Source organism: Oryctolagus cuniculus, chromosome 10, assembly GCF_051225735.1.
Source record: "Oryctolagus cuniculus isolate XC-2025 breed Fujian yellow rabbit chromosome 10, ASM5122573v1, whole genome shotgun sequence".
NCBI classification, from domain to species: domain Eukaryota; kingdom Metazoa; phylum Chordata; class Mammalia; order Lagomorpha; family Leporidae; genus Oryctolagus; species Oryctolagus cuniculus.
In genome coordinates this window covers 15383312-15398529 of record NC_142876.1, presented here as the reverse complement: position 1 = coordinate 15398529, position 15218 = coordinate 15383312, and the positions used below count along the sequence as shown (strand labels likewise).

Here is a 15218-nt window from a genome sequence, read left to right as displayed (position 1 = left end):
CCTGCACAAACTTGAGAGGCCAGGAAGAAACTCCTGGCTTTTGGCTTCAGCCTGGTCCAGCTCCAGCCATTGCGACCATTTAGGGAGTTAACCAGCGGATGGAAGATCACTCTCTCTCTCTCTTTCTGTGTAACTCTGGATTTCCAGTAAATAAATAAATGTTTTTTAAAAGGAAGGAAGGAAGGAAGGCAGGCAGGCGCTGTGGCATAGTGGGTAAAGCCACCACCTGTAGTGCCAGCATCCCATATGGGCGTTGGTTCGAGTCCCAGCTGCTCCACTTCTGATCTAGTTCTCTGCTTTGACCTGGGAAAGCAGTAGAAGATGGCCCAAGTCCTTGGGCCCCTGCACCTGCATGAGAGACCTGGAAGAAGCTCCTGGCTCCTGGCTTCAGATCAGCCCAGCTCCGGCTGTTGCAGCCATTTGGAGAGTGAACCAGTGAATTGAAGACCTCTCTCTCTCTCTCTGCCTCTCTGTAACTCTGCCTTTCAAATAAATAACTAAATCTTTTTTTAAAAAAAAAAGTGAAAAAAATAGGAAACTTTTTTTTTTTATAAAAAAAGATTTAATTATTTGAAAGACAGAATTACAGAGAGAGGGGTTTTCCACCTGCTGATTTGCTTCCCATAAGGTCACAAAAGCCAGGGCTCAGCAACAGAGAAGCCAGAGCCAGTAGCTTCTTCCAGGGTTCCCACATGGGTGCAGCAGCCCACACACACTGGCCATCCTCCGCTGCTTTTCCCAGGCCATTACCAGAGAGCTGAGGAATCAGGTTTTTTGTTTGTTTGTTTTTTTAAGATTTTATTTATTTATTTCAGAGGTAGAGTTACAGAGAGAGAGGGAGAGAGAGAGGAAGGTCTCCCATCCCCTTGGGCACTCTCTAATTGTCCCAACAGCTGGAGCTGAGCTGATCCAAAGCCAGGAGCCAGGAGATTCTTCTGGGTCTCCCACTTTGGTGCAGGGGCCCAAGCCCTTGGGCTATCTCTACTGTTTTCCCAGGACATAAAGAGCCAGAATGGAAGTGGAGCAGCTGGGACTAGAAGTGGCACCCACTTCTAGTGGCTTAGCCCAATACACCATAGTGCCAGCCCCTGAGGAATCAGCTTTTAAAAATGCTTTTCCACACTTTGTACGTAAGGTTACCTAATGTACTGTAAATAAAGTCTATACTACAGATAAGTGAATTTGGAAACAAAAATGTTAGCAAATTACCAGGACAAAAATGCTCCCAGGCATCAGCCCCTCTCAACAGATCCCCACCCTAGATTATCTCCCCTCCCTTAATGGGAAAGGAAGAGTTTTCCACGCACCCCAAAGCCCCTGACAGATGAAGAAGGGCCCAGAAGTATGAAGAGGAGCAACAGGCAAGACAGGCCTCCAGCCATCAGGGCTCCAGTGGCACGCATTTCACCACATCCTTCCTCTCTATCACTGGCTGCGTGAATCCAGAGAAGCAGGGCAACTTGCAGAGGGGTGCTCTGCCACTTGTGAGCTTCAGAGAGAGGGTACAGGCAGAGGCCAGAGTCCTAGAGAAGAACTCAGCATGTGTACAAGGAGGTGTGGACCAGGAACAGAGATTGCAAAAGCAAAACAAACTCAGCCTGACAACATGAAATTGATTAAATAAACACAGGTGCACCCAATACTATGCTGCAATCACTTTAAAAAATGAGGTAGATTACTGTTATTTTTATTGACATGAAAAGATCTCTAACAGACTCTGGAGGGGGGATAAAGGCAACTAAAACCACAAGAAGTTTATTTAGAGCCCATCAGAAAGGGAAAAATTAAATCTGCCAATACCAAGTGTTGACAAGGACGTGGCGTGTGACAGGAGCCACCTTCACTCCTGGTGGGGGGGGGGGGGCTGAAGACAGACACATACCACAGCTCAGGAGTCCCATGAGCAGGTACAGAACACTCCTCCTGCCCAGCTGCACACACAGAGCTCATAAAACTTTCATAACAGCAAAACAGAAATACTGGTAACACCTCAATATTACCCACAGTAGAACTGAGACAAAACAAATGTATTTATACACAGAACAGCACTAAACAAGAACAAAAAGAACTGCCACCTTATGCAGCAAAATAGATAAATTCCAAAACTAGTATGGAGTGAAGCAATCAAGTTGAGCAGGAATTCATAAAGAACAATGACTTACAAATCTCCAAGGACAATACGAGGTAGGTAAGTGGTTGCTCAGGGCTCGCAGGGGGATGGGTGGGAACGGGTTGTGCCTGATAATGGGTCCAGGAGTGTGACAAGGATGTTCTGAACCTGGTTGTGGGGATGGTTGCATAACTCTGTGACCAGCCAATCACTGGCTTGTACGCCTTAAATAGGTCAACTGTATATTTGGTGTATAGGTTATATCTTCACAAAGCTGTTAACAAAATAAGATGGCTGCCATAAACAACATAGTAAGTAGGGTCACATGCATTTTAACAGATAAGGGAAGATTATCAAGATAAGCAAAGGATCAACACAGAAACCAGGTGGGAGGTGACCTCCGGGAAGGAGACAGGAGGGAAGGGGCTGATGGGGCACTCAGGAGCCTCAGACACCCTGGTAAACCCTATTTCTTATTGGGTGATGAGGGTGTGGTTAATTTGTTGTTGTATTTTACATGGAAATATACATTGTATATATAATTTCATTCATTAAAAAATTTTACAACCGAAAGGACCTTTTGTACAATACCTTTCCTCTCCAGCATTTGAATAAAGTTCATTTAAATAGAAGATTGGAATTAAATCATTTTCTAGTGAAACATTCTGTTATTGGACCACTGGCAGATTTTTGTGTGCAAATCTGTGTATTTTCTGCCAATAACCTGAGTGCCTGGACAATTCAAACAATTGAACCTTTTCTTTCTTTCTTTTTTTTTTTTTTTAAGTGTTTTCTGGTCTACATGAACTTTATCAGAAAATCTTATGAGTCAGAATACTTCACTCCCCAGTGTGCCCATTAATCCAAATGTCAACCAAATTTAGGACTTGAAATGAAAAGATAAGGGATGTTTGGCTGTTTCCCACAATGTGAGTAGGATTGTTCAGCGTGAATCTCCTTAGAAGATCTGTCCTCGCCCACGCGTGGAGGCTGGCAGAGCTGTTGTGTAGAGGGCAGGGGTGTAGCTACCTGCCCAGGTAAGCTAAAGAAGGGGGTGGGACAAGAACTATACCTTCTCTAAAACAGTCTAATATGTACTTTAACTGGAAAAACAGTATATGCTGTTAATGAACAGTTAAAGTAGTCCTTTTCCCCCTTATAGGACTGTGTAGATTTGTATAGACAGTGACTTACCTGTTTGTCATTTATAGAATGCTTTTCAATTTCTTTCTTTGCCTGCAGCAACTTGTCCTGAAAGCAATACAGAAGAGTGAGTTTTGGTGGTTGTCTGTATATCCATCTGCTTGTTTGTTGAAAGAGAGGGGAAAAATTTCTTGTGTGAGTGCTAAAATCTAAGAAACACACAAACAGTACCTATACTGTATAGGTAAACTGGGCCACGGTCCAAGAAAGAAAGAAACTGTAAAGTATGTTGGGCTACAAACAAGTGACAGCAAGTTTTTAAACTAATCACAGGGGAACACAACAGGAAAAATAAGTGAAACTCAAAAACCCAATATTAACTAATCACCCTTTCAATTTTAATAAATGTTTTGATCTGAGCGTGTTCAGCTGTGATATAAAAGTGACTATATTGCTATACAACGACCCCCAAAATGGAAGGTACATATGACTCCATGTCAAGAGGGCTTCTATATCATCCCATATCTTCCTCCCCTACCATGAAAGCAATTATGGTAAAATCACTTTTGAGAGGGACTGGATAAATCTCTGGCCACTTCCAAAATACTCTTAAGATATGTAATTGGAAAGCTCTTATAAGGTCTCGATGCTAGTTGCTTTACTTTTTTCAAGAAAAAGGTATTGGTTTAGAGTATCTTCATGTACTATACGAGTACCTTAAATACATCATGAGAGCTAGAACACAACAAAAGGGGAGGAGAATTCTTCCGAAGGGCATGTACAGCCTCTCAGCCTGGCAGGGTCTCTAACACCATACTGCTATTCTATTAATTACTTGACCTGTGTGTATCTTCATTAGCAGAACTATATTGAGCAATATTATTGTTGGTAATTTTCACCTAACAATATCTTAGTAAGACTGGAATGGAAAATTCTACCAGAAAATAATGTCTTGATGCCCAAAGGCTCTTTCACCTCTGGCCACTAAGGCCCCCTCTAGGAGCGACCGGGCACTTGCCCTGCTGGGCCTCCCACCACCCTTCTTCATTCATTCTGTGTCATTACTGGCTCTGTGTAAAAATCCCAGAATACCACTTCATTACACTCATGTGTTCACTCATGCGAGGCAGCTTCAGCACCAAAGCTTGTTCACTGTTCGCGAAGACAGGTAGCTAGCTAATTCTGCCTTTCATGGTAAGAAACTATGACCATCCAAGCCTACTTTTGTCATTTAGCCATCTTCCCCCAGAGGCCAGCCCTGCCTTGCTATGGCCACTGGGCTCTGGTCAGCTGTCCAATCCCACCTGAGCAGTTAATCCCCAAGCAAGGTTGAGGATGCCACACTGGCATCCCCCCTCTCCCCATCGCTCCTCCCTTCATTTCTTTACTCAGCACATCTGTTCCGAGCACTTGCTAAGTGGCAAGCGCCATACAGGCAGAGAGCAATGGCAGGGGATCCCACAGGTGTGTGCGCCCTGGAAACAATTTTGGCTACAGTCACAGACCCTGAAGAAAAGAAAAACAGACCCTGCCTTGACTTGACACAGGAAAGCACAGCCTGCTAAACCTCTGGGGAGGAAGGAGATTGCCTTGTGGTGAACCTGTCACATCACAAGCAAATTACAAACAATCTGTAAACACCTGTAAACCTTCAGCCGTCAGCTCCAGGTTGGCGGGGACCCTGGCTAGCCAGGCGTGTCTTCACTGCCGTGACTATGATGATGTTGCCTAATATGTCAATGGCACCACATAAATATTTGTGGAGCTGGTCTGGCTGGGAAGTGCTGGCTTCAATATGATAAAGAACCCATCGTTCAGGACTCACACCTCCTATCAGGCAGTAAACGCGTTCCAGTCTAGTGCAGGTGTGAATACTAAGACGATTAGCTCAGCTGCTTTGACTAAGAAGGGTTGCATAAATAAGTTAGTACGAAGGAACCAAAAGACTTACCTCATTCCGGGCAACGAGAGTTATAAATGCGCCTTGTTTATAGCACTCGATAGCAATGCACTTCCCAATGCCACTGGAACCTCCCGTAACCTAAAGCAAACATCAAAAAATCTTCTTAGCAATTGGTATGTCCCCTTTTAGGGGAAATTTTAAGTAACTAGGATGGGTTTCACAGAAGTAGATGTTTAGCTATTGCAGCTTCTTCACATTGCGCTGGAACCCATGCAAGCATGAATGACCACAATAGCAGCAGGGTCTGCTGCTTTGACTGCCTTAATACTCAACTACACACCACACACCTATAATATTGTTCCGAGGAAAATATTACAGGCACTGGAGTAAAAGTGCCCTGTAAGTCTAGCTAATAAATGATATATTGGGGGAGCGGCGTTGTGGCACAGTGGGTAAAGCTGCTGCCTGTGACACCAGCATCCCATATGAGCACTGGGTTGAGTCCCGGCTGCTCCACTTCTAATCCAGCTCCCTGTAAATGTGCCTGGCAAAGCAGCAGCAGATGGCCCAACCTGCACCCACACGAGAGACCCAGACTGAGTTCCAGGCTCCTAGCTTTGGCTCAGCTCCAGCTGTTGCACTCATCTGGGGAGTGAACCAGCTGATGGAAGATCTCATTGTTTCTCTCTGTCTCTCCCTCTCCCTGTAACTCTTTCAAATAAATAAAATAAATCTTTAAAAAAAAGTTATCGTGTGCCTCTGATTTCAAATCCAAACAAACCTGATTTCCTAGCTGCACGCACATCTACAACAGATAAAAAAGCAATGGCACCTGCACGTATCTCAAATTTTCAATGGCTGCTCATGATGAAATGGCACGTGGTCACAAGGCAACAGGGAAATGTAAAGCTCTCCCGCTTGTGCTCTTTTGCTGCTCACCATCTACGGCTCAGCCACGCCGGCTCTTTCAGGTCCATGCACTCCCCAGCGACCGGGCCTTTGCACATTCCACTTCCCTTGCTGGCCATGCTCGCCTCCCGTCTTTTCATCCTGCTGGCATTGACCGGCCCAGCAAATCTCAACCGTAAGATCAATTCCTCAGGAGAGCCTTCACTGGCTTCCCTACCCTGACCTCTACGCACTTCGTTCTTTTTTCACTCACATAAGCAAATAGCCATGCCTCGATTTGTGTGATTGCTTGGCTCACAATCATGTCTCCAATCATCAGCTCATAAACTACGTGAAAACAACAATTCTATGCTTGTTCCTCACTACATCCTTAGCACTTAGCGGGTAAGGGCTCAAAATATATTTCACTTAATAAGATACCCAGAATTATCATTTTCCCTATGCAAATTAGATAATTTTGCATGGCACTGTATACTGGTTTTTTTTTTTTTTAAGATTTATTTATTTACTTGAGAGGCAGAGTTACAGAGAGAGGGAGAGGCAGAGAGTTCTTCCATCTGTGGTTCACTCCCCAAATGGCCACAACAGCCGGAGCTGGACCAATCTGAAGCCAGGAGTTTCTTCCAGGTCTCCCATGCAGATGCAGCGGCCCAAGCACTTGGGCCATCTTCTACTGCTTTCCCAGGCCATCAGCAGGGAGCTGGAATGGAAGCAGAGTAGCCAGAACTCGAACCAGTGCCTATATGGGATGCTGGCACCAGGGTTGGATGCTTAACCTACTACACCACAGCGCCAACCCCTGTGTACTGTTTTTAAAAAAGTATCAGGGGGCCAGCGCCACAGCTCACTAGGCTAATCCTCCGCCTGCAGTGTCAGCACCCGGGTTCTAGTCCCAGTTGGGGCACCGGTTCTATCCCAGTTGCTCCTCTTCCAGTCCAGCTCTCTGTTGTGGCCCAGGAAGGCAGTGGAGGACGGCCCAAGTGCTTGGGCCCTGCACCCGCATGGGAGACCAGGAGGAAGCACCTGGCTCCTGGCTTCAGATCGGCGCAGCACGCCAGCAGTAGCGGCCATTTGGGGAGTGAACTAACGGAAGGAAGACCTTTCTCTCTGTCTCTTTCTCTCACTGTCTAACTCTGCCTGTCAAAAAAAAAAAAAAAAAAAAAAAAAAAAAAGTATAGAGGCTGGTGATGTGGTGCAGTGAGTTAAGGTGCTGTCTGCGACGCTGGCATCCCATATCAAAGCAGTGCTTTGAGTCACAGCTGTTCCACTTCTGATCCAGCTCCCTGCTAATGCACCTAGGAAAGCAGCAGATGTACTGAAACCAAAGTGGGAGACCTGGATGGAATTCCAGGCTGATTCCTGATTTTGGCCTGGCTCAGCCCCAGCATTTGTAGCCACGTGGGGAGTGACCCAGTGGATAGAACACCCCTTTCTGTTCTCCCTGTCATTCTGCCTTTCTAACAGATAAGATAAATCTTTTTTAAAAAATGGTACCATACTATATTCTGTAGAAAAACTGAAAGACTTCCCAACATTGCGTTAAACAGCTGTATCAAAACATCCATTTCAGGGCCAGCACTGTGACACTGTGGGTTAAGGTTCTGGCCTGCAGCACTGCCATCCCATATGGGCACTGGTTTGAGTCCCAGCTGCTCCACTTCTGATCCAGTTCCCTGCTAATGTGCCTGAGAAAACAGTGAAGGATGGCCCAAGTCCTTGGGCCCCTGCACCCACATGGGAGACCTGGAAGAAGCTCCTGGCTCCTGGTTTTAGATTGGCTCAGTTGCGGCCATTTGGGGAGTGAACCAACAGAGGCCTCTCTGTCTCTACCTCTCTCTGTCTTTTAAAAAATGAGCTTATTTAAAAAACTCCATTTCCCTGTAGTCCAACTTTTCAATTATTCTGAATATTATAGATTATATGTAAATCACACTGTAAGGAACATCTCTTTCCCAATCCATGATTTAAAAATGATCATGAGACACTCCTACACAGAGGGACCTATCTCCACATGACCTGTTAGGTACCCCTTACTCCTCTTTAGTCTCAACTTGCCATCACCAAAGAGGTTTCTTTGGGCTAATTGACCAATCACCAACAGAAGGTTTCAGTAAAAATACACCAGCTGCCTCCAAGGGCTGCTTTTGGGTTGGTTATTAAATTTCACCACAGTGACAATTCCACTGCAATTAGGACTCTAAAAGTGTCCCTCCCAGTGTTGCATGATGCTGTCCCTGCTGCCTGGATATCCTCCCTCTTCCCCTACACCCACACTTCCAAGCCCGACTCATCCTGCAGAGCCCGGTCCGAACATCCTCCCCTCATCCACAGGGCTCCTCCTGACCCTTGACTCAGTCCAGCCCTGCCCGCCACTGTCCATCTCACCCAGTTTCTTCTGGACAGGTCTCCGCTCCCTTGCTGGACTCCCAGTCTACTTGATCTTACTTATTCCTAGCCCAGGATCTTGTGAAATAAATGCCTGTGACAGTAGTCTGCAAAACGATGTATGAGCCTACTTCAAACAGTTCCTGGGAAATGGAATTAGAAGATTATTTTGGTGCAAAAGATTCTCAACATCTGTGCATACGAGAGATCTTCAGAAAGTTCATAAAAATATGTATTACAAGAAAAAAACACTGGATTTCTAACTTTTTTGCACCAAAACAAATAACTTGTAATGCCACTTCCATGAACTTTTGAAGGACCTTTCCATGATGCCATTTCTTTGAAAAACACAATGTCGGGGCTGGCGCTGTGGTGCAGCGGGTTAAAGCCCTGGCCTGCAGCCCTGGCATCCCATAGAGGCACCTGTTCTAGTCCCGGCTGCTCCTGTTCCAGTCCAGCTCTCTGCTATGGCCTGGGAAAGCAGTGGAAGATGCCCCAAGTCCTTGGACCCGCATGGGAGACCCGGAAGAAGTCCCTGGCTCCTGGTTTCGGGTCGGCCCAGTTCTGGTCATTGCAGCCATTTGGGAAGTGAACCAGTGGAAGGAAGATCTTTCTGTCTCTCCCTCTCATTGTCTGTAACTCTACCTCTCAAATAAATAAAATAAAATAAAAAAACACAAAAAAAATCTTGTAAATAAAACGTTCCCATTCACTGTGCAATAACTTAATGGAAGCAGAAGTTACAAGGTTAAGGAGAAAAACGTGTATGCTCTAAGGTGCTGTGCAGACATCAGACTTCAAAGCAAAAGCGGCGTTTAAGCCTGTTCTCTAAGACGATCCCTCCAAAACAGAGTAACACTTAAGCTTTTGGATCAGGGCTCATGGGAAACTAGTACTCAAGGGTACTTCAAAAAGTTCATAGAAAATGGCATTAAAAGACAAGCTCATCTTGGTGCAAAAAACGTTTGCAATGTATGCATACTTTCTCATAATCCCTATTTCCTATGAGCTTTCTGAAGACCCCTCCATAAGAACTGTCTAAAATTGACTTGGCCATGCTCGCTCATACGCATGTCCAGGCACCACCCTGTCTCCTACTAATACATGGGAATAATTACACTTTCCTCCCCTAATGCCATTAAAAACGACAGATGGTGACACCACGTGAATTACTCGTGCTGCTCTCCTTTCATGGTGGTGGACTGAAGCGAGATGGCGAAAAAGAAGAAATGTTTCTTGGTGTATGCCAACAGTCCGGGGTTCCTGGGGCTTGGAGAACTATGGGGCCGGGAGGGTAGGCGTCAGGGTCAAGTGAAACGTCTTAGACACGCTGCTCTGGCTCGACTTTGCCCCCAAGTTACACTCTGCGGGCACAAGTTCTGAAAGAACCCAACTTTGAAAGCCACGCTTCGGAGGCAGGAATTCCGTGCGTGTGAAACCTTCGGAAGCTCAGTTCTGCCTCCGTCTCTTTGTAAGGAACCTACACCCAAAACCTCACTCGCGTCTACCTCGGGAACGGCAGCAAAGCACACGAACAGATTCCAAAGGAGACGGCACAGGAGGAAATACACCTTCGTGTTCACAAATGTCCGGATTTCAGGCCCAGGCAAACACACCATCCCGACCCGCACCGACCCAGCGGGGCGGGCTCCCACCGCGGCGGAGACACGCGCCGCACCTGCGCCGCGGCTGGGAAACCCGCGCTCCTTCTTCCGAAGTCCCCGCCTCGACGCGCCTCGGGGGCGGTGAGGCCCAAACGGGTAAGGCCGCCGGAAAGCCGGGCCGACCGCGGCGCGCTGGGCGCAGGTGAGCAGGCTCCCGGCGCTCCCCGCACACCAGGTGCCAGGTTCCGCAGCGCCAGGGACGCGCGAGCTTCCGGCGAGAACCTCTCCTGGTCCCCAAAAACCCTGGCCAGGACGTCTGGCTCGTCCTTCCGACTCTGCAATCGTGGCAAAGCATCGCGTTGGCGCAGCCACCAGCAGACCCCAGTGTGGGCTGGGAGACCAGCGGTGTAGACCCGGCAGAGCGTCTACACTCCGCCAGCGCAGCAGCTTCCGAGCAGTTTAGCCCCGGCTCAGGTGAGTCACTTCCCGGAATCCTTCGGCGGCTCCTCTTTGTGTCTCCAGCACAGGCCACCCCCACCCCTCCCGGATCCAGGCTGCCGCGGCGGGAGATCCCCCTTCCCTCCTGCCCGTCCCCTGCAGACCCGGCCCGCGCGCCCCCGACCGCGGTGTCCTTGGCAAAGTTTCTTCTCAGCCTCTCTGAGGCTCAACTGACTCACTGGGGAAACTGAGGGCAGACGCCCGGGGATGCTCGGGTAGGGGGACCGGCGAGCAGCTGCCGGGCCCCTGCAGTCCCGGGAGCCCCGCCGGCAGGCGAGGTCCCCGGCCGCGCCGCTCTCCGGGCCTGGGAGGAGCCAGATGCAGCGGAGGGCGGGTCCCGAAGCCGGGCGCCCGGCCCGAGGGGGCAGTGCCGGGGTGGACGGCAGCAGGTGACCCTCCCCATCTGGCCGGCCCTAACCCGAGGACCATGGCCTGGCACAGAGCCGCGCGGACGGCGCCGGCGGCGGTCGCGGGCAGCAACAGGAGGCCACTCACCACCACATGCGCCCCGGGCAGGGCGAGCGGCTTGGGGCTGATGAGCGGAGACACCATGTAGAGCAGCAGCACGAAGGCCACGAGGAAGGCGGCCGCCAGCAGCAGCATCGCTCGGCCGCGGCCGCGGGCCCCGGAGGCGGGCCGGGCGCGGGGTGGACGCCGGCGGCGGCGGGGCGATCACGCGCGGCGGCCGGCGCGCAGCGGGAGCCGGGAGTGTTTGGGTTTGCAGGCGAAGGCGGGGCGGCGGCGGAGGGGAAGAGGAGGAGCCGGAGCGGGGCGCAGCCTGGGCGGCGCTTCGGGGAGCGGCGAGGCGGCGCCGCCGCCATCCCACTCGCTCCGGAGGGCCGGAGCATCGCCGGCTGCTCGCGGCGTCGGGACGCGGCCCTCCGCCTCCGCCACGGAAGTGGGGCGACCCCGACCGCCCGTGAGCTCCGGCAGGCGCCGCCTGGGAGCGCTTGGCGGCCGCGAGCTGCCTCGCCCCCGGCCGGCCGAGGGTGCTGCGCTGCGCTGCGCCGGGCAGGGCGCGCTTCAGACTCTGCGGGGTCCAACCCCGGGCCGCGGGGCCGCAGGGAGCGTCCCGGGCTGTGGGTCCCCAGGCCCTGTTCCCGTCCCGAGTCCCGGGCTCCATCTCGTGTTTTCTTGGCGCCGTGACATCACGGTCGCAGAGGCACTGGGGAAAATCCGTAACATGGAGTTCGGAAACATCAGATTATTCCATTTCGTTGGGCTCAGAATGCAGCAGGTTCGAAAGAAAACCCCAGCTCTGTGGGGATCCGAATCGCACGCCGTGACAGTCAATCTGCCGATTTCTAGTGCCTAAGACGTGAAGGCGTTTAGTAATAAAATCGCGCAACCATTGCCACAGTCGGCTTCAGAACGTTTCTGTCGCACCCCCAAGAAATCCTGAAGTCCTGACAGTCCGTCCCTCCCCTGCAGATCTGCCTGCTCCAGACATTTCGTATCGATGGGGTCATACTAATATCTAGCCTTTGTATCTGGCTCCTATCACTCAGCACACTGGTTTCAAGGCTCATCTGTACTGTTCGATTATCAGTATTCCATTCCTTTTTTTTTTTTTTTCCAAATCCATAGTCCACTGCATGCATGTGCCACGTTTTGCTTGGCCTTGCATCAAGTGATGGACATCTGGGTTGTGTCCGCTTTTTGGCTCTTATGAATGGTGCTTGTAGACGTTTTCACGGGGATACGGGTTGAAACCTCTCTTGGGTGTACACCCAGAAGTGGGGTTGCCAGGTTTTAGGGCAACTCTGTTTAACCATTGGTGAACTTGCCAGAATGTTTCTCAAGGTGGCTGCACCCTACTTTTCACACTCCCACCAACGCCTGTGAGCTCCAGGGGCTCCAGATCCTCATCCTCATCATTACCATCTATTGTTTCGATGAAAGCTTTGCAGTAAGATGCGTGTTCTCTTCTGTTTGCTTACTTTCTGTTGTTGTTTCTATTCTTTAGAAATATTAGAGAGCTAAAGAGCAAAAGGAGTTGGCTTTTTCCCATCTATCTTGGCTTATTGCCCAAAGTTGCCCAAGCTGAGAGTCCAGTGCTTCTGACACCAACTGCAAGCTTGAGGGGTTCCCAAGCCACCTTCAGTTTGGTATTTTGCAGGGACTCCTAGAGCGCACTGAAAGCTGCCAGACTCATCCTTAGGGCTTATTACAGGGAAAGGAAACAGATCAAAGCCAGCCAGCGCACCTCACACTCCCTAGGAGGGCTACTATAAAACAAAACACAACAAAATGGACAAGTGTTGACACGGATGTAAAGAAATTAGAACCCTCATGCATTGCTGATGGAGCTGGAAAATGGTGTAGCCAGCTGTGGAAAACAATTTGGTGGTGCCTCCCAGAGTTGAACAGAATTACCATATGATCCAGCAGAAACAGATACCTGCATACCATGTTAATAGCAGTTTTATTCACAATGGCCAAAAAAATGCAGAAATAGTTCATGTGTCCATCGATAGATGAAAGCAAAAATAAAATGTGGTATATTTATATAATGAAAGATTCAGCCTTAAAAAGGAATGAAATTCTGATACATGTGGCAACCCAGAGTAACAGGACATTATTTTTCAAAAGGCACAGTTTCTGTTTGGGAATATTCTGGAAATGGACAGTGGTGATGGTTGAACAACATTGTGAATGCACTTAATGATACAGAATTGAACACTTAAAGATTATTAGAATGGCAAATTTTATATTATATACGTCTTACCGATGTAAACAAGTTTTTCATAAAATTTAGAAAATAAATTACCAACAATAGAAATTACTCCTAATTCAGTTACTCGGAGAGAGGAACTCTTGGCTCCAGGCTTTCCTCATGACGTTTTCTTGAGATGACCTCATAGTGGCATGGCAGGGTTTATCAAGATACTCTTTTTATAGATTTAGTTTATTTATTTGAAAGGTAGAGTTAGATAGAGAATCTTGTATCCTCTGGTTCACTCCCCAAATGGCCCCAACAGCTGCAGCTGAGCCAGGGCAAAGCCAGGAGCCAGGAGCTTCTTCTGGATCTTCCACGTGGGTGCAGAGGCCCCAGTCCTTGGGCCATCCTCTGCTGCTTTCCCAGGTGCATTAGCAAGGAGTAGATCAGAAGTGGAGCGGCTGGGACTCAAACCAGTGCCCAAATGGGATGCCAGCCCTGCAGGCCAAGGTTTTTATCTGCCATGCTATGACACCTGCCCCGGGTACTCATTCTCTCTATTTATCTTCCCTTCCCCTATTGTGTGAAGGTAGCCAGGGCTTTGAATGCTGCCTTGCCTCCTGTAAACAGGCAAAAGCGCAATTGCTTATAGAATTCTTGCCTCTCCCGGCTCTCCCACCAACAGATCCTCATCTGAAATGTCCCTGGAGATGTTATGTTAAGTCCATTTGAGAGCAACAGGAGAAGCCAGACTTCTGAAGGCAGGAATAGAGACACACTGACATCTCAAATAGATACTGGTGATCTGAAGGTTGGCACCATCTCACCCCACCCTCCTGTGGCAGCTGCTGAGCTGAGGACAAACCCCAGGAAGGGTGCCAGGACCTTGAGCTGGTGTAGAGAAGGAGAGTTGAGGTACTTCTATGGCCTGGGACAATAAAAACATCCGTGACAGACTTACTGGGCTGGGGGTTTATCTCCTGTACTTTGGGAGCCTCTTGGACTTTGGTACGATCCTTGGAGGAGGTAGAGGCCTAATCAAGATTAACAGCTAATTTCCTGATAGTATAGCAGACCTGGATTTAATAATGTAAAGACAACTTTTTTGTACTTGAGTTTCTAAACTAAAATTCAGGGTTACCATTGGGGAGCGCCCATGTTTTGAACATTGCTACAAGCTAAAGTTTCATCTAATATTCATAGAAAAGCTGCCAAAGGTTTCTCTCTACTTTGTGGCTAAACCGATAGCAGAAGGAATCTGGGAGAACTAAACTTGTGTCTCTTAGAGGAAAGGCGTGTGTATGAGTACTTTTATTAAGATTCTAGACAAACCAACTACTTAAACTACTTTACTACTTAAACCAACAGAGTATGGTCAAAGTGACACAGTGTGAATTCTGAGGCTACAAAGGCGATACAGCTTCCACTTTGTTCCCGAAATACTTGTTCCTCAGGTCTTCAGTCATCAGTCATCTTGTCAGCAGTCAGAGTGTCCTGAGGTCGCCGTGCAGCATGGAAGGCCCTACTAGCCCATGCGAGGACCACTTAGAGAGGCCCCTGCCCTTTCACAGAGATGTGCAGGCAGCCCCCGGGTGCTTCAGCCTGTGTTGTTCCAGCCCCAGGCAGTGTGTGACTGCAACTGTGCAAGGAACTGCAGGTCACAACACCCAACGAGGCCCTTCCTGAATTCCTGACCCACAGAAACTGAGATGACTGTTATTATTTTAAGCCACAGCGTTTTAGGATGACTTGTAATGCAGCAATATAAACTCGAAAAAATTTGTCTGAATTATCTCCACTGGCCACCTACTGTACTTTACCTTGAGACTGTAGGTAGATAGGACTGTTTCCTGCTCTTTTTACCTACCAAAGCCTTGGTTCAGGGACTAGACTTTGGATCTCCTCCAGGAACACACTGTGGCTTAGTGGATGACTCTCACATGATAACATCTACTCCAGCATTTCCGTTTCCTAGAGATGTTGGGCACTTTGTTACACATACATCAT

At 48.7% G+C, this 15218-nt stretch overlaps 1 protein-coding gene across 2 annotated transcripts in view; it reads right to left on the bottom strand.

Moving 5' to 3' along the window:
- The window catches only part of KDSR (3-ketodihydrosphingosine reductase), a 40793-nt gene extending 29500 nt beyond the window's left edge, over window positions 1-11293 (bottom strand). Inside the window, exons 1-3 of one of the 2 annotated variants that reach the window (XM_002713630.5) lie at window positions 11048-11293; window positions 5205-5294; window positions 3305-3361 (exon numbers count right to left, since the gene is read on the bottom strand). In XM_002713630.5, coding sequence (XP_002713676.2) covers window positions 3305-3361; window positions 5205-5294; window positions 11048-11155 — 255 coding nt within the window. In that variant the 5' untranslated portion in view covers window positions 11156-11293. Of the gene's footprint in view, window positions 1-3304; window positions 3362-5204; window positions 5295-9958; window positions 10092-11047 lie in introns of those variants that run through there. The other variant, XM_089305000.1, reaches the window with a different exon arrangement.
- Window positions 11294-15218: the final 3925 nt, after the last annotated feature.